This window comes from Propithecus coquereli, unplaced genomic scaffold, assembly GCF_000956105.1.
Source record: "Propithecus coquereli isolate 6110/MARCELLA unplaced genomic scaffold, Pcoq_1.0 Scaffold72, whole genome shotgun sequence".
NCBI classification, from domain to species: Eukaryota; Metazoa; Chordata; class Mammalia; order Primates; family Indriidae; genus Propithecus; species Propithecus coquereli.
In genome coordinates, this window is record NW_012153285.1 from 4,287,083 (window position 1) to 4,308,804 (window position 21,722).

Here is a 21,722-nt window from a genome sequence, read left to right on the forward strand (position 1 = left end):
AGAGCACAGGAGTAAGAGCAAGACCTCATCTCTGTAAAAAATAAAAATAGCAAGGCATGGTGGTGCATGCCTGTAGTCCCAGTTACTTGGGAGGCTGAGGCAGGAGGATCGCTTGAGCCCAGAAGTTTGAGGTTGCTGTGAGCTAGGCTGATGCCATGGCACTCTAGCCCGGGCAACAGAGTGAGACTCAGACTCAAAAAAAAAAAAAAAAAAAAGCCCCCAAATGCTTGCTCCACGTGAAGCAAGGAGTCGGGTCAGCCTCATGGGGTCCAGTGTGCCCAAGGAGGGTCTCAGAGGACAAAGGGAACAAACTAGCGCCTGTCGTTTGAGACCTGGTCCTAAGCAAAAGACCCAGAAGCAGGCGTGGCCCCTTGTCCTTCACCACAAACCCAGGTCTCTGGCTGCGCCTCCTCCTCCAGACTGTGGAAGTGGCTTTTTATGGTGGTGACGCTTCCTCCACGCATGCCGTGGTGGCGCCCAGGCAGAGGGAGGCACGTTCTTACCAGCCTGTCATATTAAAGTCCCTGTAGAGCATCTTCTTTCCAAGTTCCTTTCTCTGTACTCTCCTTGGAAACTCCAAATGTGTGAACTCATTTCCCAGCAAGTGAGGCTGCATGAATGCCTAATAGCAAAAAAGAAAAAAAAAAAAAGAAAGAAAGAAAACCACATACATATTTAGAGGAAAAAATAAGACTCAAGGATGTTTTGCAAATTGAGACAGGCCATATTTCAAAAACAAGAAAATTGTCTTGTATTTTAAGGGAAGTAAATAGATTTCAGAATTTAAACAGTAATAGAAGATGAGCAAATAAAATCATGAACTTATAAAAGGATGCAACTTTTTCATTTGATGTGATAAATTAATTGTAATCACATGTATAGCTAAAGGCACAATGGAAAGAGACTGAGCCTCTCGGAAGGCTCACTTTTTAATTTAAATGCAAGATGGCTTCACTTTCTGAATGGCGTGCTGGTGAGACAGAGCTGAGAAAGCTCACCCTCTTCCCTCCTTGGCATTCTCTGCTCTCATCTCACAGCCCAGCTATTGTGGCCTCGCCTTTGAAACCCACATGTGGTGTCCACGTAAACACAATGGCCTGAGATCTCGGGCTGGGGCTGGATACACCAGACAGGAACTTTCTATTGGACTCCCTCCAGTTTGCTCTGTAGTCATCTGATCGTGTCACTGGAAGACTATTCTGGAGCAGATGGCTTCTCCCCCTCCCCCAAATCTCTGTTCACACTACAAAAGTCTTGAGCAAACAGCCACTTAGGGAATTGCTTTGAAACAACAAACAGTCTCATTGTCACATTCAAAATTCAAATCTCGCTATCCAAGAGCTGCAACGCTCACGTATTAACTTCCCCGCTCAGAGGCCACACACCACAAGCATGCCTGCACCAGAACTTGCTCACGGCAAGCCGCCTGCCTGCGTCTGAGCAGTGTGGTGGAATGAGTCGGCTCTCTTTCCTGGCAGGGTAAACAGTGGGCAGAGCAAGTCACGGCCTGGCACCGTAGGAAAGCAAGGGATCCCTGCCACAGGACAGATGGCCATGGCCTCAGTTTCCTGGGGGCAGGCATCTCCAACAGCCTCTTTCCCAGGACCCGATGCCGGCAGATCTCCCAGACACACGTAGGTCTGGAGGCATCAGATGTTAGTCATCGAGGCTAAGTTTGTCAGGAATCCGAGGAAGCAAGCTGAGTTGTCACCAGGCTGGTCATCTTTGGGCAGCTGTGGAACTCTAAGCCAGTCATTCTGGGCAGGCTTGGGGACAGGACAGGATGGGATGAGAGCATGGGATGAGTGAGGGCGGCACGACTGAGGGTGAGAAGGGGACTTGTGCTTTGCATTGGCTGTGGCCCCACAGTCCCAGGTCTCACGGAAATTCTGGATCATGCTGAGGGGCTCTGAAGCTCCTGTAGGGGGTGAGGCTTGGGCTGCTGAGAGGTGTCAAGGAAACTTAAATACCAGGTTTTACAGAGAGGGTCCCCTGGGAAAGAAGGAAAGGAACTAATACTTAATAGGGCAGGTCAGTGGTATGGGCTTTGGGTGAGATGGACTTGGTCTGAATCCAAGCTCTGCATTTACGAGCTATGTGATTTTAGCAGGTTATTTAACTCTTGGGCTTCAATTTATCTATAAAATGAGACTGATTATTTATTTATCTCGTACCACTTTTTTTCATGATGAAATGAAATGTTTATAATGCACTTATCTTGGTTGTCTCTGTCTATAAAAAAAATGATTATATCCATCTAATGATTGTTGAGTCCTGCTACATCCTGAAATCTACACTCAGTATTTCATGAGTTCTCATTTCACCTTCCCAACAACCTTATGGACAAAACTGGTTATATCATTTGTGGGGTGCAGTGCAGAATAAAAATACAGAGTCTCTGTCCAAAATTAGGAATTTCAAGATGGAGATAGCAGAGCACTCAACCAAGCCTGTACAACCGCACAAGTCACAGGCCCATGAAGCCAGCTGTGCCTATGAGGTAGATACTATTTTGTCTCTCCTTTATTTTGGTCCCCTCATGAAAACTAAAGAACAGAGTCTGTTATGTGCCCTCTATGATCTTACCGAGGGCTGAGACTGTATCAGCAAGGAGTTTCTGTCTACCCCTCACTTAACGGTGGTGGGAGGTGGGCTTTTGGGGAGGTGTTTAGGTCATGAGGGTGGAGCCCTCATGGATTGATTAGTGCCGCTCTAGAAAGGGCTCACGAGAAATGGGTTCGTTCTCTGTTGCCCTTCTGTATTTCGTCATGTGAGGAAGCAGCAAGAAAGCCCTCGCCAGATGCTGGCATCTTGATCTTAGACTTCCTAGACCCCAGAGCTGTGAGAAATAAATTTTTCTTCTTTATAAATTACTCAGTCTGTGGTATTTTGAAGGCAGCACAAAAGGAACTAAGCGTGTGTGTGTGTGTGTGTGTGTGTGTGTGTGTGTAAATGTAGACACACACATATATTATTAACAAACAGGTTGGGATCCACAACCTGTTTCTTCACAAATTCTGTGACTAAGAGAGTAATGGAGTTCAGGACACGCTAGCCCGAAATATGGTCACTCGACATTTGAAGAAATAGCAGAAGTAGGCCCTAGAAACTAAAAAGAATCCTCCCTACCCCTTCTCCCCTGAAGTGGGCCATAAAACCTAGCTGACTTTCCTCTGAAAATAGGTCATAAGGCCTCATTTCAGAAGGATCCTGCCCTATACCCAGAGAAAAGGAATGTCACACAAAGATGCCAAGAAGAATCCGAACAAACGGGCCCCATTCCCCGGTTTATTGCCTTAAATCATACCCTTGTGTCTTCCAGTCAAACTTCTGCACAGCTGTCCATAAAAATAGTTTTCCCTGTTTGTTTGGGTCTCCATTTCTAAAGGTTCCCATGTTGCATAACACTTAAACTAAATAAATTTGTCTTTCTCTCGTTAATCTGTCTTTTGTTATAGGGGCATCAGCCATGAACCCAGTGATGGGTAAGATATCTCCTCTCCCCTGTGAGGGTAAACATGTGCTTTGCCTCCCAACAGGAGGATGAGTGGGACCTCTGACGGTGCTGGTATACATTTGCCTGGGCAGTTGCATCAGAAGATCTGTTGAGGCAGATGTCTGCAGCTTAGCTGGGAACACCTCGGCTGCTTTGATATCTGCGGGGGCCACCTTATTCTCCGTCTAAGGATGGGCAGGTTCAAAGGCCCTGTGTCACTTCTGACAAGTGCAACCCCTTCACACACACAGCCTCTCACAATCTCCATAAACTGCTTGCTTTCTCCTAAGATAACAACGGTGTACTATATTTCAGCAAATTTAAGATGCCATTTATTAGATACACCATTATTTTATTACCTCTAAAAGAAAAGCTGCCAATTAAAATACGTACAATCCCTTCATACCACTTCAAATTTTTATTTAATTCTTTTTGGAAGGGCTCCTTTAGACTTAGACACATTTTTATTATCTATCACTACTGGGTACACTTAATAAGGGATATATAAGTGAGGTATATTGGCTAAAGTTTTCCAAAACTTTCACATTTAAAATCTAACTGCTCTCGTCACTTTTCAACTCTGAATCATGAATGCTCACGATTTTCCACGCAGTGGTGTCCTGTGTTTCATGAGCACTGGTGATGCAGCATTTCTTAAATAATCCGTAACAGAACTACAAGCCTCAAAGCCAAGGGTGCAGAAGTTCTTAAGCCGGCTTTGCAATTATCTAGAGCCAGCTTATTTCTGACTCCCACTTTGGGAATGTGGCTAAACAAGTGTGATTCACACCTTCCCAATCCCCTCCATAAAACTGGCTGGATCCAGACGGCTTAACTAGTGCTTCATTTTTGTCTGCAGGATTTTTTTTCAAGCTGGGGACACCCACCCCGAAAGTTTGGTGTGAAGGTGTTTAGGACACGCTGTTCCAAAATTTGGCGACTTGGCATCTGAGAAACAACAGAAACAGGAAAGTCTCTCTCACCGTCCCCTTGCCCTTCTCCTCTGAAGCAGGTCATAAAACCTAGCGTGATCTCTCACCTTCCCTCCCCTCCTCCTTGAAGCAGGTCATAAGATCCTCATTCCAGAGGCATCTTCCCTAGGAAAGGAACATCTTTGTCTCTGAAAACACAGGGACACCGAGAGCACTCCACACAAATAGGCCTTGCAAAGTTCTCCCCAGTTTATTCCCACTAGATCATGCCCCCTTCGTCCAATCATGTTTTTCCATGACTGTCTACTCTTCCTCAAACCTAAGCATAAAAATATGTATATTTACCTATTTCTTTGGGTCTTCAACTTCACACAGAGGCTCCCATCTCACAGAAAACTCATATTAAATAAATCTGTATGCTTTTCTCTTGTTAATCCGCCTTTTGTTACAGGAGACCTTGTGATGGGTGGGGAAAAGAAATCTTTTCCACCCTTTCAAGTGCCTGCTCTCCTGACGTTTGCATATGCCCAGATAACACGTCATGCCTGCCACCTGGCTGACAGACACAATCAATTGTAAAATACTGCAACTTCGGATATGTTAAAAAGTAAAATGAAAAGTATCTCAGACCTGAAGAAATACTGCAATGTTCACCACTCATCGACACTGATGCCACATCCTTAGATTCCTCTATCTTTAGGGTGATTCTCCCCCTCTTGCTCACTGCCACAGCACGTGTGGCATGATTCACTTTCTGTCACAACAGGCCCACCATAGCATTTATGAGTCTCCCATGTGTACCTATGACATAACTTTACCACTTTCTCTTTTTAAAAAAATCATCCACATCCTGCCTGTCAGCTTCCGTTACCAGCACTTTCAGGCCTCCCTGCTTTTGTACCTGCCAGACCCCATGGAGTTAACGAGGTAAAGTCATTCATCTCAAGCACTAAGGGCAAGCAGAGCAAACATATGGTCACTTAACGACAGATGAGAAGCTAAAATACATAGGGTACACACAATCTGTAAAAACTACCTGTTGGTTTTCAGAGAAATACATTTCTGCATGTTAGTCTATGTTTTTGTGCAACCACTGTGAAAGTTTACATAGACGGTCTTACATGCACATGTTTACATATGTACAATCAGCAAAATATTATTAATATCAAAATGTTACCTGATGTTTTCTTTTTTAACTTATCCATAATCATGAATTATGGATTACTTTCATTGGACATGGGTTACTTTCATTTTAAAGAAAATTCTAAAAATTTTTTTTTTGAGAACCCAGTGTTTAAAGCAGGTTTTAAAAAAATTGTTGAGAAGAGTGTCACCGCTCCTTGTCCTAACAATTTTAGGGAAAGCTAAAGTTGCCAGGAGCAGTCAACCAGGGCAAGGGCCGACTCCAACGCAGGGGCTGTGGAAGCCCATGGATTCCCAGCAGGCCAGCACAGAGACATTTTGTTGGCAGAAGCAGAGTGGCCAAACAAATTTGGGAATTTGGGAACTTCTTAGGGCCTTGTCCAGCATTCAGTGACATGACTGGCTAGAATTTCTTCATTGGAATTGGCATGTTCCAATGGAGAGTTCCCGGAAGGAACTCTCAAGTCAGCATTCTGGAGTCTTGAGTTCCCAGCGTGATTTTACTTCAAATTCACTACAAGCAACAAACCCAAAGTTTACAGTCTGTAAAATGTGGGGGCAGGAATTTGTTAGGCTGCTTTCAGCAATAAAATGTAATGATTTCCTGACTCTAAACTGTAAGACTCATGAACAATTCTGGCATGGTTTACTCCACTGTCCATACCTGGGCAGTTCATAAATATACAGACAGGATTACTGCCCCTTCCCGAGGCACATTTCATAGGGATGCTGGTCTATTAAAAATGTGGACCAAATCCAAGACAGGATCAAACACACATTAAGATCCCATGTCCACCTGCAAAATAAAAACTCTGGATACTCTCCTAAACCTTCTTTATTTATCTGATACGCTGGATATATTTTAAAATTTTCTCTTTGGTGATGTTATTTGGATTTATGCATATAAGAAACATCTGCATAGTGACACATGCTAGTAATATGAGCCACTGGGTATATGCAAATACCAGCTACACTTAAATATGTTCATTATTTTAAAAATCTTAGCTCCACTCTAGTGCCCAACATAGCGCCCAACAGAGTAAAGGCTCTAAATATTTGTTGGAAGAATGAACACAGACATTCTGACCTGCTTTACACAGTTACATTTTGGTGATTATTGAAACTTTACAAAATAATACAACATAGCTTACAGTCTTTTCAAAAAGTTAAAACTAAGGTCCATGGTATATAAAAACAATCTTGAGCACACGTATTTTGGATTTAATTTTTTATAATTTAATAGCTATCTGCCCATAAAACCACATGTATGTGGGTGGTACAGTTATACCATTTAAAACACGATGATGGTATTTTACAATCCTAAGAATATCTAAATAGTAATGCTATGTCTCTTCTTTACTTAAGAAGCACACAGACTAGAATCCTAGAAATTGGCATTTTATACTGAAGTGCAATTTAAAGTGTGCAGCTTGCCCTGTGTGTGGAAAAAAAAAAAAAATGGAAAAAGAAAAAAGAAAACCTTTTCTTGTACCTCCATCTTTATCCTAAATTTTGAGGATTTCCCTCAAGGAAGCATAATAGAATGCTAGAATGCTCCTAACTGCGATGGTGAGATGAGAAGGGTGTGTGCCACAAACACCTCCTGGGAGGAGGAAAGCTCGATAACCACGGTCCCAGCAAGACCAAGGGCAGGTCATCAAGGTCATCAGGACTCTGGATAGCACAGGTTTGCTAAAAAAGAGAGTAGGACATATACTTGTCACTTACTGTCCTGGGCAGCTAAAGAGAAAAAACTCATAAACAAGGCTGCCTCCGGCCAGGGACAACAAGGACATCTTCACTTGGGAAAGGATGCCGGAATTACTGACTGTGTCAGGCCAGACCCCAGAGCTGGGTGGGGCATTGGACATCTTCCTATAGCTGCTCTCCTCTCGGGTCCCGGGCAGAAACCAGGTCCAAAGGAAGGGGAGGGAGAGGAACACTCCACTGTGAAGGAATACAACAGCCCCGTCGCAGTGAGAGCCTCTGAGTACCCAGAGGGACTGAGCCATGACAGGAAGGGACAAGCCTGAAGAAGAAACACTTTCTGGAACCTTCCAGTAAGCCTCTCACTAGAGCAGAGGGAGGCCAGAGGTCTAGAGTAGGTGGTAACCTGAACTCAGGGCTGTGTCACTCCAGAGTACATGCTCCGAGCTCTACCCTCAGGCTTGGGGAAGAGCTTTGGGCACCTCAGAAGAAGGTGGGAAGAAAAGGGAACTCAGACCCCAGGGAGGGAAACTAGACCTGGCTATGGGAGGAGATAGAGGAGACCAGAGCTCAGCTGAGGGCTGAGAGCCAGGCTTCCAGTGGACCTGGAGACGGTGGGTCTTGAGGTTACTAAAAATTGCCTGCTAGAGCACAAAAAATGCTTCCTCATGTTCTTCCTCCTTTTAATAAAATTTCCTTCTCCTGCTTTGTGGTCAGCTGGCCAGTGAGTGGCGTCAGCCAATGAGGGGACTGTCCCAGGTGTTGGGATGCAGATGAAGGAGTTCATGCAACTATTATTAACATCTGAGCTCCTGTATATATGCCAAGTACCAGGGACCAGGGACTCAAAGAATACAAAAAGAGGCCTTTCTGCTCAGAGCTCACACATGAGTTGGGGAGACTGAGCAAGGCTTCCAGGCAGAAGGAGAGATACCCAGGGCTAAGGGACAGAGCGGAGCACTCACTGAAGGGGGCCAGAGAGAATCTGCAAAGGAGCTTACACGTTGGTCAGGCAAGGGCTCTGGGGCAGGTGTGGGGAGCAGCATGGTGTCTGGAGTGCTCAGGAGGTGCTCCTAGGAGAGAGCAGGGTGGGGCAGAGACATGCAGGTATGACTTCCTACAGGGCCCTAAGGAGGGGCCCTTATGCAAAGGGCTTCTCCTGCAGTTCGATAGAGCACAGGAGTAAGAGCAAGACCTCATCTCTGTTAAAGATAGAAAATTAGCCTGGCCCAGCTACTCAGGAGGCTGAGGTGAGAGGATCATTTGAGCCCAGGAGTTTGAGGTTGCAGTGAGCTATGATGGTGTCACTGCACTACCCAGGGTGACAGAGTGAGACTCTGTCTCCAAAAAGAAAAAAAAAGGGGAGGGGGGATACACACTGTTAAATAAATCAAAAGTACATTTAAAAAAACCCCTTTCAATGAAGTATAACATAAATGGTAAAGTACTCATATCATATGTGTATAAGCTGGTAAATTTTCACAAATTGAACACACTCGTGTAGCTGGCACCCAGCACCCTGAACCCTCCAACAGGACCCATCCAATCACTGCTGGTCCCCCAAAGGGAAGTGCTATTCTAACTTGTAGATTGGCTTCACTTGGAATCCTACAGGATGTCCCCTTTGCCGGGTGTTAGGTCTCTGAGATTCATTCACACTGTGTGTAGTTATAACTGGTTCATTCTCGGTGCTGTTCAGTATTCCATCCTGTGACTATTCCACAATTTATTTACCCATTCTACTCTCCACGGGCATTTGGAGTTTCCCATTTGGGCTATTACAGACACTGCTGCTATGCACATTTACCTAGGAGTAAAACTGCCGGGCCATAGCATGTTCAGCTTTAGGAGTGACTGCCAAACCCTTTTTAAAAGGACTTGTTCCAATTTCCACTCCCATTAGCAGAATATGGAAGTAAAAATATTCATGTGTTAAATGAGATGGCAGATTCCATGACAGGAAATATTTTTGAAAAGTCCTCTAACTAAAACTAAAGTCCTCTAACTAAAACTTTTAGATTAATTTTTAAAATGTTCAGACCTCCCAGCATTTGAAAGGAAGTTATCAAATTGAGGATTTTCAGTGTCTAATACAAATCTTTTTCTTTTTTTTTTTAAATTGAGTAATCTCTCCTCTTCCTTGTCCTTAGGGGGGAAAATCTCGTCAGATTATATGAGAGGAGGATTGAAAGCCTTACAATTCAAGATGATTTATCATGATAGAAAGTCTAAGGTCAAGAATGAAATGAAATTAATAATGTCAGCCAAGCCACTAGTGATCTTAGCTAACGGTCAAATGAGACGGCTCTTCCAGAGCCGAGGCTAGCTGCCTGATTTACAGTGCAGAAATAGCATATTTTGGTTTAGGTTTTAAAAAATGAAGGAAAAATGTGAAATGGCTGAGATCCAAATATGTACGGGTTAGATTCTTTCATAAAGAATTCTTGGTCTTAATTTGTTCTCACAAATCTCTAAGTAATAAGAACCAAGCTTGTATACATAAGCCATCACAGAATTGAATATTGATAAAATTCTGCCTGGTTTATGTGGATTTCAAGAAAGGTTTTAAGTTCTACATGATCTTAGTTCTAAGTTCTACATGCATTTAAGTTCTACATGATCTCTAGAACCCATAGTGAATATGAAAAATGTCACAATAGCTGTTAGTCTGCCATTCTATAATTAGAAAATTTGAAACTCATATGCAGTTTTATAAAAGGGGGTTAAATGGGGAAGGAGGTGGAATTGGAGTGGGTTTTTCCATGACTCAGACATCCTCCTAAAGAGCAGAGAGATGGTGAAGTTGCCTCTTTGTGACTAAAGCCAGGCTCGCCGGCTTTAACCACGTGCTCAAGGTTAAGCGGGATGCGGAAGTGGTGCGCCCCTTGTTCTTACCCGCTAGCGCACTTGAACCTCCCAATTATAGACTCCTGTCTTCAAAGCAGGTTCAGGCTTAAGGAATACTTTTCTGGAGATAACTCTTGAGCATGAAAAATCCCAGAGAGCCAAGAGGCACGACGCTATTCACTTGAAACCTTTCCAAGCCCAGCAGCTCCAGGGAAACGGCAGACAAACAGAACCGGGCTCAGAGCGGAGAGCTGGGGGTAGTTCCAAGGACGCCACAAGAAATCACCTCATATACTGTTGCCCTTGTGTGTATTAAATGTGTATTTGAAACCCACTTTCATCCCTTTTGTACATTGCTCTTGATGAAAAACAGCTGCAGACTTGGATTATTCTGCAAGGACAGGAGTACATTATTTGAGGGTTTGACGATACCAGCACATCTTAATGTGATCACATCAGGGTTTATAAATATGTCTAGGCAGAATGGAGGAAAAGCCATCACTCTCACACCTTAGGGCTATAGAGGTCCCCTGAGGGAGAGCCACTTCTGGCTGTCACCTGAAGCAAAGGTGGAGTTGATTTCCTGGAGGCCATAGCATGAGAACAGTAAACTCTGCTGAGAAATACCCACAAATCAGACCCCCTTCCCTCCTTTCTGAGCCCTGACTCCATCAAAACATTCTGTCTATCTTGGTGGGCCCTCTTAAATATTTTATTTCAATCGCCCTGGAAACATTAAAAAAAAAAAAAAGCCGTGCAACAGAAGAGCCAGGCTTATTCACGACTGTGGGGTCATCAGCTCTCCCTGGCTGCTGGGGCAGCAGTGCACGGCCCCAGTCCCTTCATCACACACCTGCCACATTCCATGTGAACATGTCAAACCCTCAAGCCTGCTCGATTAATCACCGTGCCTGAGGATTTATGAAACAAAGTTCACATTACCCAGAGAGCTGCGCGCAGGGCCCTCTGAGGTCAGGATGCAAGACCAAATAAAATTAACGTGCCTGCCACATCCATCATCTTATAATCTGCTTCCAGTTCTATAATCCCCGAGCGTCCGGACTGTGCATACCAAGAACATTCCTCTTCTACGAGGATCAACATGGTTCATGTACAAAGGGCTCTGAACATCTTCCCCACTCCCAAGAAAATCATTAACCATTTCTGCAAGTCAAAGAGCCCCGGGAGTGCAGACATCTGCTCAAAGCAAGTGGCTAGGGACCTAGACGTTTTCACGATTCCATCATGAACGTTTCTTCACACACCATAAACATAAAATTTGATTTGACCTAAGAATGAGGAATACACTGTTAATTTTCCAGCAATGCATTAACTGGTTGAAATCGTATAAAGGAAAAAAGATACTACAACTATCATTGTACTAAACTGTTTCACAATTATTCAAGGCAACAAAATGTTACCCCACCCAGAAAAATGAATCGGTAGGATTAGACGAATTTAAAATTATACAGTAGTATGTATTTCACGTTACCATGGGATTTTCATTTTGATTTCTGAACATGTTATAAGTACCTCAAGGGAAGTATTACTACTCATCTCATCAGGAGAGAAGGCAATTCAGAGATATTGTGTGAGGGCCTTGAGGCCACACGGCTCAGGACTGGGCTGGGCTGAGAGAAATCCACATCACACTCCTCTTTTCCTCTCACAGTTGATGCTGTTTTCAATATTTTACACCATAAACCTCTAATTCTCTAAAATATATTGCCATAAAGTTTTCACCACATGATTATTTTATGTTATAAGTATTCTAATTCTCTCAAGTACTTTGCCACAAAGATTCACATCATAGATCATGTGAATATTATTACTGGATCTGTTCATTTCCAAGCAACATTCCTAGACTCTTGATGGAATAAGAAGTTGGACAACCAGGGTATTTTATGTTCTGATCATTTACAGCCCTAACATCTGGGGAGAAAAGTTTTTAGTTATAAAGTGGAGAAACATATCTGATTTCAGAGTAAGGATTAAAAAGCATATTAACTGTGTCCTCACCTTTTAAAAATTCAGATACCGGCCAGATACAGTGCCTCGCACCTATAATCTCAGAACTTTGGGAGGCTGAGGTCAGAGGATAGTTTGAGCTCAGGAGTTCGAGACCAACCTGAGCAACACAGCGAGATCCCCGTCTCTACATAAAATTCAAAAAAAATTAGCTGGGTGTGGTGGTGAGCACCTCAGTCCCAGCTACTTGGGAGGCTGAGGCAGAAGGATTGCTTAAGCCCAGGAGTTTGATGTTGCAGTGAGCTATGATGATGCCACTGCACTCTACCTGGAGTGACAGAGTGAGATTTTTGTCTCAAAAAAAAAAAAAAAAAATCAGATATTAGGCTTAGTTCTATGGCTTAATAGTGTCCACACTGATTATTCAAGATTGAAACCAAAATATACATTAATCTTCGCAATATTAGAAGTGGCTCTTGCATAAAAACAAGAAAAAAAATTACTGTGGTCTGCAGGCCAGCAGGATTTTGCTATAGACTGACTGTATCTCCCCCAAATTCATATGTTGAAGTCAAATCTCCACGTGATGGTATTAGAAGAGGCCTTTGGGAGGGGATTAGGCCATGAGGGGTAGAGTCCTGAATGGGATTAGTGCTCTTATAAAAGAGGCTCCCGAGAGCATCCTTGTCCCTTCCTTCTGCCACACGAGGTTGCAAAGAAAAGACAGCCGTCTATGAATCAGGAAGTGGGCCCTCACCAGACACTGAATCTGCTGGTATCTTGATCATGAACTTCCCAGTCTCCAGATCTATGAGAAATATGTTTCTGTTGTTTATAAGCCACCCAGTTTACGGTATTTTCTTATAGCAGCCCAAGCAGACTAAGACAGATTTGAAGTGGTAAGACTTTGATTCCTCAAACAATAGCTAAATGGGTACTATGTGCCACAAAAGAATTCTGCATATATTATTTCATTTAATTCATTTAATTCTTACACAGCCCACTGAGGTTTTTTATCCCCATTACTGATGATGAAGCTGGGAATCAACGAAGTGGAAATAACACCCACAGTTATGTGACAAAGCTGAGTTCTGAAGCCACATGTGCCTTGTTCCAACCATCCCAAAATAGACCACTGATATTCAGAAATCTGAAAAATTCCGGCATGCCTATCCCTCCTAAAAAATTAACCTCCCATGTTCACTCTTATAACATGAACGTATGAAATTATTTCAAAACAAAAAGGACAAAACGTTAACCTATTATTACTCACTGCCTCAAGTAGGAAAAGAGAAACCGGAGCGAACAGGAAATGGGCTTCACTAAGGGGCAGGAGATGATGAAGATGGGCTAGAGTGGAGGCGGGGAGTCAAAAGCCTCCTGCCCCACTGTGATACGTTTGGGGAGAACGCAGAGGGGACAGGACTGTTTGGTAAGGACCCAGAGGTCAATATGAATGGCGTTTTGTTCTTTCATTCAGTAAACAAATCCTGACTCCATATCTCCTCTGTGCCAGCTGCTCGGTTGGGTACTGGCAACACGAGGAGACTAAGGTAAGTGGCCTGCCCTCCAGAACTCAGACTGGACGGGGAGACAGATCCGAACAAACAATACAATATGCTGAGAGCTGCACTGCAGGAATGTAGACATTGCTGTACAAGCACTAGGGACTGACTCCCTGGGAGGATTAGGGGACATGTGCTGGGCCTCAAAGGACAAGGAGGAGTCTTCCTGGCAGTGAACAAAGGACAGGTCATATAGGCAGAGCATATTTGGCCAAAGGCATGGAGGTTGGAGATGAGAGAGATCACGAGGTGTCCTGGAAATGGAAGACAGTTCTCTGTGGCCGCAGCATCGGGCGCATGGTGGCAGCAGCAATAGTGAGGTGGTGTTGGGAGAGGTGGGCAGGGACCAGAATTCCGGGTCTGCCAAGAGGTGCGGCCTGCATTCTGTACGTTGCATGGAGCCAAAGGCTTTTAGCAGGGCAATGACAAGATCTGTGATAAGATCAGTTGGCCTTATGGAAGACAGATTGGAGAAAGCCAGACAGGTGGCAGAGAGGCCAGCTGTTATGAACTCTACTTGGAAGGACTCTTGCAGTTCAAAGGCCCTTTATCTAGTCTAGCTCTCTATTTCACAAGTATAAAGTGAGGTCTGGAAAGTTAAAAGACTTGCACAGAGCTACCCAGCTGGTGAGTGACAGAGCTGGAACCACAATGAAGATGTCCTATTGGCTGCTGCAAGATCATTTCCATCTGCCTAGGCTACCAAAGAAAGCGAAGAGGTCTAAAGCCTGGATTCCCCTGTAGTGCCTTCTAGTTTATGAGCTTGAAGACAACACCACAAAGGTTAGAAAACAACAGTAGGTAAAAGAACAAAGCACTGTTCTTACAATGGTTTTGGACTCCTGCTGCCTTATATATCAGATAACTAGTAAACGTGACACAGCTTATAGAATAAAACAAATAAACACACAGACAAGGGGAGCGAGGGAAAGTACACAGCTGCTTTCTTAATCAACCAAAGTCATCAAATCCTGACCATTCACACACCTTAAAATTTAGAGATTCTTTCCTGAGAGCAGATGGTCACGACTTTAGCTATGTTTTCTAAAAAGAAATCCAGTTGGTGAGAAAATATTTCATCCACAGAACTACTATCCACAGGGTTAGTCCCCAGAGAAGTCCACCCCAAAGTAACCTGGGATGATTATGAAAGCCACATTTAACTGAGATTCTCACCCTAACGCCCTAGTCCTGGAATGTGAGGACAGGGAAGTGAGTCTAATCTGTTTCGCAGAAAACTGAGATCTTCGAGTGAAGCAAAGCCACCTATAGCCTTCTCATAATCTCATTCCAAAGAGGGTGATCTACATAGAGAATTTATTTTCAGGACAGAAACAGATTTTCTGACACCTGCACCTTTCCCAAAGGGCCTTTCTGACTTCATCTGAGCACAAAGGAGAGGTGTGTCAGCGGAGATCTCGGAGCTGCCGTGTCTGCAAAGGTTCCTTTTCACAGTGGGATTCAGACCAAGCCCCTGTTAAAGTGAATAGCAGGCCAAGGAAGAAGGTACCCGTGTTCTTCCAAACTACATTTCACATTGTACATAACATTAAGGCAAAAAAAAAAAAAAAAAAGAACCAGAGCACACCGTGTCTTCAATTGGACACAGATGGGAGGAAATCAGCCACAGTAATAAATTCACGGAGGTGGAGTGTGTCGTCACACACGGAGCCCGGATGTGTGATCCAGAAGGTGTGTGGGGGAGAGTTAATACCATATGTCGTTTGACTGCGGTGGGCCTGCTCCCATGTCAGTGGCAACGTGTTCCTCCAGAACAGCTCTGACGCCATCCCGGATGCCACTGCACTCTGCCGAGCCTAGATGATGCTTACCAGGTACTGAAGTCGCTGGCGCTCTGTCTCGGGGGTGAATTCCGAAGACATAGGGATGATTTCTCCATTTCTGATGATTATGGCCCTGAAATGGGGAAAACGCATTGTCAGCAGCCAATCTTACAAATACTCCGATTCTGTGACAACCATAGCTTGGTTCCCACCACACATGAAATGCCAGAAGATGCTGTCTTCTCTCACCTGCAAGGCAGAGTTCACTACTCCCAACTCCCCCACATGGGAGGCATCTCTGTATTAAGGGCACAGCATTCTAGTTAGCTTCTGTTTACTTTTTCTGCTAGCTGGAACTGTGCCTTGACGCCCCAGCACGACGCACACTACTTGGCACGTAACAAATGCTCAGTGAATAAATGGATGGATGAATGAATGATGTAACAGAAGCTCACTCTAGTCCTGAGTTATCCAATGGAACCTTCTGTGATCATGGCAGTGTTTTCATCTGTGCAGTCCAATAGGGCAGCCACTAGCCACAGGTGGGTACTGAGCATTTAAACTGTGGTCAGTGCAGCTGAGGAACTAAATTTTTAATTTAATTTAATTTTAAAATGTAAAGTTGAAGCCGTCACATGTGGCTAGTATTAATGTATTAGTGCAACTCCGGATCACTGTTACTCGAAGGATCTGTGAGCCCACAGCATTGGACTCACCTGGGAGCTTGTGAGAAATACACAATCTTGGGCTCCAACCCAGACTTACTGTATCAGAATCTCATTGCAAGAAGCTTCCCAGGTGACTCACAAGCACATCAAAATCTGAGTATGTCTGGCCTAGACACTCAAGCTTCTAGGCTAATATCCTGGATCCAACAAAAGCCACTCTCATCTCATCTGAAGGCTGAGGAAATTTACACAACTCCAAAAAAATGTGGTGAAGAGCTATCTCCCACTCAAGGACTTTTGAGAGAACAGAGCTCCCCAAAGCAGAGTGCGAAGGACAGGCTGCAGCATCGATAACCGTGGAGGCAACCTTTCCCGGGCCTATTCCCAGTGGTGCTTCCTGTTCTCAGACCTTCTGATTCCGAAGTGGTTTCTGACAGCCACTTTCCAGCGATCGATCAGCTGCGGCAGAATGTTGCCATTTCTACAACAAATGGAAGTGGCTTGGGGAATTGCATTCTATATGAACCCAACAGCTCCTTGGCACCAGGGAGCCACAGGCCCGACATGCTTCTCAGTGAAGACCCACCGACGTGGGAAATGTCTTCGATGGACTCAGCTCTGGCTGGATGCCTCGTTGATACTAGGGGAGGCTGCATTCTTTGTGCCAAGAGCCCCTGAGCACCCCTCCCTCCAACTGGAGAGGCAGCCCCTGATTGGAAACAATCCCTATAGGTGGCTGCAGCTGTCAAGACCCGACCCCAACCCTTCGCCACCTGTGTCCCAGTTGCTGCTGTCATAGAAACTGACGGGGTGAGGGTGAGGGGTGCTGGCAGGGAAGGAGATGACAACAAAAATACTGGGGGCTTTAGGGAATTTATGGCTCTAGGAGGAAATAAACAGTGGAAGTTATGGGAAAATGGAAAAGTTTAGGGGAGCCAACTTTGAGAAGATGCCTCTTGTTGCAATATTCCTTACCACTTCTTTTATTATACTGCCTAAAATATGACGAATTAAAGAGTTCTTCTTATAAACCCAGAGCTACTTGTAAAATGCAATCACCTCTACCCCTCCACCCCTACCCCAAGGTGACAGCCATCAGTCAAAAATCAATGTGGGCCAGGTGTGGTGGCTCACACCTGTAATCCCAGCGCTTTGGGAGGCTGAGGCAGGAGGATTGCTTGAGGTCAGGAATTCAAGGCTGCAGTGAGCGGTGATTGTGCCACTGCACTCCAGCCTGGAAGACAGAGTGAGACCCTATCTTTACAAACAAGCAGGCAAAAAAACAGTATGAATTAACTCAAATGGTCTATCCTGATTATCAGCAAATATAACTACAAAAAGGGAGCAGGAGTTTTGAGAGGGGAGAGAGAACTTTGGAGAATTTGAGGGGGGGTGTTGTGAAAGTCTAGGTTAGGGCTTAATTGTAAAGTAGCAAGACAGGCCCAGAGAACCTGGGGAGCTGAGGTGAAAGTTAAATAAATTCCAAAGTGATAAATTCCAAAGTTTTGCTTAAAGTTAGTCTTAACTCTTTTTCCTCTCTTCTTCTACATGGCCCCAGAATTCCAGCTGAATTCTTAGGCTGAGACTAGGGGGAGTGAGATATCCCAGAGGGAAGCAGAAGACCACAAGTAAAAGGAAGGAGCAGGTAGGGAGGGTGCAGGGTGGTGTTGCAGGGACCGGGGAGAAGGTGGTCTGAGTGCCACCCCCACGCTGCAGGGGAGCCAGCCGTGCTCACCCAGGCCATGGAAGATTCTCCTCTAGGACCCAAGTGCCAGGAGCTCAGGGGCCTTGTTTTGTTCACTCCTATATTCCAAACTCTTAGCATTGTGCCTGTCACACAGCAGAAGCCCAGTGAATACTTGCTGAATAACAGAACAGCTGAGAGCACTTAGGAGAAGCTGTCTTTTGAATCTGAGGCAGGAAGAGAACAGAACTAAGAGACAGTAGATGACAAGACGACGTTCACTCCACCAAGTAAGGTGGGGTGGACTTCACAGAGCAAAGAGGGGTCTTCACCTAGAAACTCGCTGTTTCTTCAGTTGCCTTTTCCTTTCTCTTCCTGACCAGGGCTGGTCCATCCATCACCTCCACCTTGGGGTCCCCCCAACAGCAGCTATTCCCACACCTGCATTTCTGACCCCTCTCTCTACTGTATCCCTGCCCATAGTGCAAAACCATGCTCAAAACATTGTGTATTTAAAATCAAACAAAAAGAAACCAAAACCAAATAAATAATACTCTCCTAATCCAAAATCCACCTTCAGGGGCTGTCCTCTTTTCTTTCCTACTAAGCCAAGGCTTATAAATTGATAATAATCTACATTCAGGGTCTCTGCTTCCTCACCTCCTGCCAAGCCCTCAAACACTGGTAAATTTACTTCTTGCCCCCCTCCCACCCAGCCTCTGTCACTGGAGTCACCAAATGGTCCCTCTGTTGCTGTGTCCACTGCACATGTCATCATTCTGATCTCCTGGGTGGCATCTGATTATCCCCCAACCCTGGCTTCCAGGATTCTCCTTCTCCTGGTTTCTGTGCTAACTCCCAGGACATTTGCTCTCAGACTTCTCCACCCCTCCCCTTTGGTGTTGTGTACTAGGATTCTGTCTCACCACTCTCTCCTGCTGGGTGATCTCATTTCCTAACACCTCAGCCCCCAGGGTTAGGTTAGATCCCTCTTCTGCGCTAGGTATTACCTTAGCCTGGTCTTCCTCCTGAGCAATGTTGTAACTGATTACTTAATTGTCTGTCTCCCACGCTAGCCTATAAGCTCCTAAGGCAAGAACCATGTCTGTCTTGATCAACACTGTAGCCCTATTACTATACACAGTGCCAAGCTATCTATCGTAGGCAGGACCAGCTACATAATTCCAGGGTCCAGTGCAAAATAAAAAAACACATGTCACCTTGTTTAAAAATGGAGAATTTCAAGATGGCAATAGCAGAACATCACACCAAATGTGGGGCCCTTCTGAGAGTGGGGTCCCGTGGCTGCACAGGTCACGTGCACACAAAGCTGGCAGAGCGCATGCCCTTAATATCTACTGAATGGATAAATAGCTTCAACAACTGCATATACTGATGATTTCAGACAACCTTTCTAGCCCACACCTCTCTGTTTTGCACCCGCCTGGAACAGCTAACTGCCAACAGATACATCCACTTGGATATTCACTGGCATCTCACACTAAGTAAGGTTCAAAATGAATGATCCTGTCCCCACCCTACCCCCAAATCTACCTGTCTTCCAGCATTCCCTATCTCAGGAACGACACTATTTTCTACCCGGTTGCTCATCCCAAAAGCCAGACATTCCAGGTGTCTCATTTTTCTCACCCCACACATCCAGACAGGTACCCAGTCCTATAGATTTTGCCTCCTCAGTAGCACGTGAATCTATCTCCTTCCTTCATTCCTCCCCGTCTGTGCCTTTTCTGGTTTCCACTGGAGCTCGTCTGTATAAGGAGCTCTCCGCTGTCCCCTGCCCCATACTCCACAGGGTCACAAAGGTGATCTTAAGGCACCACTCTCTTCACACCACACTCCCTACCCAAACCCTCCATGGCGTCCCAGCACTTCCCATTTCCTTCATGATCAGGTTCTCGCCTGTACTTCCGGCTCAGCCTCACTTGTGCCATGCCCACTTCTCCCTTCTGACGGCCAGCCTACCTGAGTCAGCTCAGGAGAACGCCCACCTCCCTCGCCCTCCTGGCCTCCCTCCCACACTCCTCCTCTGTGACCCTGGGGTGGCATCTGCTCACACCCCACGGCCCTCTCCAGTCCTCTCTGTGACTGTTGGCTTCCATGGCTGTCTCAAACCACCCCGAGGACATTTTAGGAGCAGAGACTCTGAATCTCTGACACTCAGTGCCTGGCATGTGGCAGACACACAACAACTGTTTGCTGATGGATAAGTGACTAAATGAATGAAGAATGAGCCGGACTTGGGCAAATGAACAGAAGGATCTGGAAGCGAGGGCCTTAAATAAGACTTTTCTTAGTAACAACATTACTAACTGTATATAGTCGGAGCCCTCAAAAATCCATCTGCCTTTTTGTTGGTTTTGCAAAAAGACAGCAAGCCTAAGAGGATGCTGTTCTGGCTGAGCTGCCACTGCAAAGGGACTTGGGAGACAAGGGGATGAGAGGCAGGGCCCTCTCCTTAGCGGACAGCAAAGGCCACCACCACCAAATTCACACACCATCCCAGTATTACTGCTGGGGTAACCTTAGCTTATTGCTTTCTTAAATAGATAATTATATCCAAGTCCACATATGTATAGAACATTCTCCACTCCTGTTTGAATGATCAAGTTCCCCCTTTAAGAGGCATCTACCGGTAAGAGATGACAGCGCTGTCGGGCTGCAGCCTTCCCGATCCCCGCATCACAATGCCTATTCCTCTGCGATCCTTGGCTTCCTTTTGATCTTTCTCTCTTTCATCCCTCTGATCTCGGGATCAATTTGTCAGAGTGCTGGTCTCCAATCTGGAGCAGGGCAGCAAGAGGAAGAGGGTTTCAAAGGGAATGAAGTGCGTGTGAACGCTGACAAATCTCGTACTTAACAATCAATAAAGCGGAGAAATGCCTTTAAAGTTACATTCTCTCATCACAAGACCCCTGCACTTCATAGCGTCTACCTCATTATTTTGTGAGATACTTTTTCTAAGGAAAATTAGGGAAAAAAATAAAAATGAAAATGAAAACAAAAAACAAAAGCTGTGGCAGCAGTCTGGGTCCAGGAGAGCTGGGTACGTGCCCTGACATTTCTTTTGGGATCTCGGGCCTGGTCCTGTGGCTATTACCATGGTCAGAATTTGGATGACATGCCATGACCTACCCCGGGTTTGGCCAGAGATTAAATGAGGAAGTTGCAAGGGGCTGGGGTGACTTAGGCCACAGGCAACCACCTCCCACCCAGTATCCCTTACCATACAGAGGGGATGAGTCTTAAGCATATGCTCCAAAGTTAAGGTTGGTTTTCATTCACAGAGACTGCAGCTGAAATTTACATCCTTTACTTTTAATTCCTGTATAATAGATGGGGTGTTATTTGTGAAACAGTGAACACTGAGGTTTAATGTGTTCTTATGAGTCAACTGCAAGGATGAGAGAAGAGGAGGTAAAAGCAGAGCCATTAAATGCCCCCCTCACCTCCAGTATTAGCTACATGAGAAGATAAAGGCAATTTATTCCTAACTGTTGAGAATTTTGAGTTTAGAGAATAGTTTCTAGAAAATCCTGCTACTTCTATCCTCCAATGGTGTATTTTGGAGTCAAAAACACCTATTTTTTGTTTGTTCCCTGAGTTCATCAAAATAGAAAGTGGTCAAGAGAAAAAGAGAGGGTAAAACAGGATACTCATTTAAAATATTCACTTGGTTTTATAGTTTCTTTTCAGGAGATCACATCAACTCTTCTAAATCCCACCTTGGCACAATGTTCTCAGAGCAGGACTGACATGCTCCAAAAGACATTCGACAAACAGGCAAAAGAAAAAAGGTGATAAAAAATACGATTAGGCAATTGATAGAAGGGAAAATGCAAATGTTCGACAAAAATATGAAAAGACAGCAGGTAGCATGGCTGAGCAGTCTAAAGACATGAAAAGATAA

The 21,722-nt window shown here is 44.8% G+C and overlaps 1 protein-coding gene across 1 annotated transcript in view; it reads right to left on the minus strand.

The window, feature by feature from the left end:
- PPM1H (protein phosphatase, Mg2+/Mn2+ dependent, 1H) overlaps positions 1 to 21,722 on the minus strand; it is a 242,350-nt gene that overhangs the window by 58,030 nt on the left and 162,598 nt on the right. The window contains exons 5-6 of the mRNA XM_012661560.1: positions 15,491 to 15,575; positions 504 to 622 (exon numbers count right to left, since the gene is read on the minus strand). Coding sequence (XP_012517014.1) covers positions 504 to 622; positions 15,491 to 15,575 — 204 coding nt within the window. The remainder of the gene's footprint in view (positions 1 to 503; positions 623 to 15,490; positions 15,576 to 21,722) is intronic.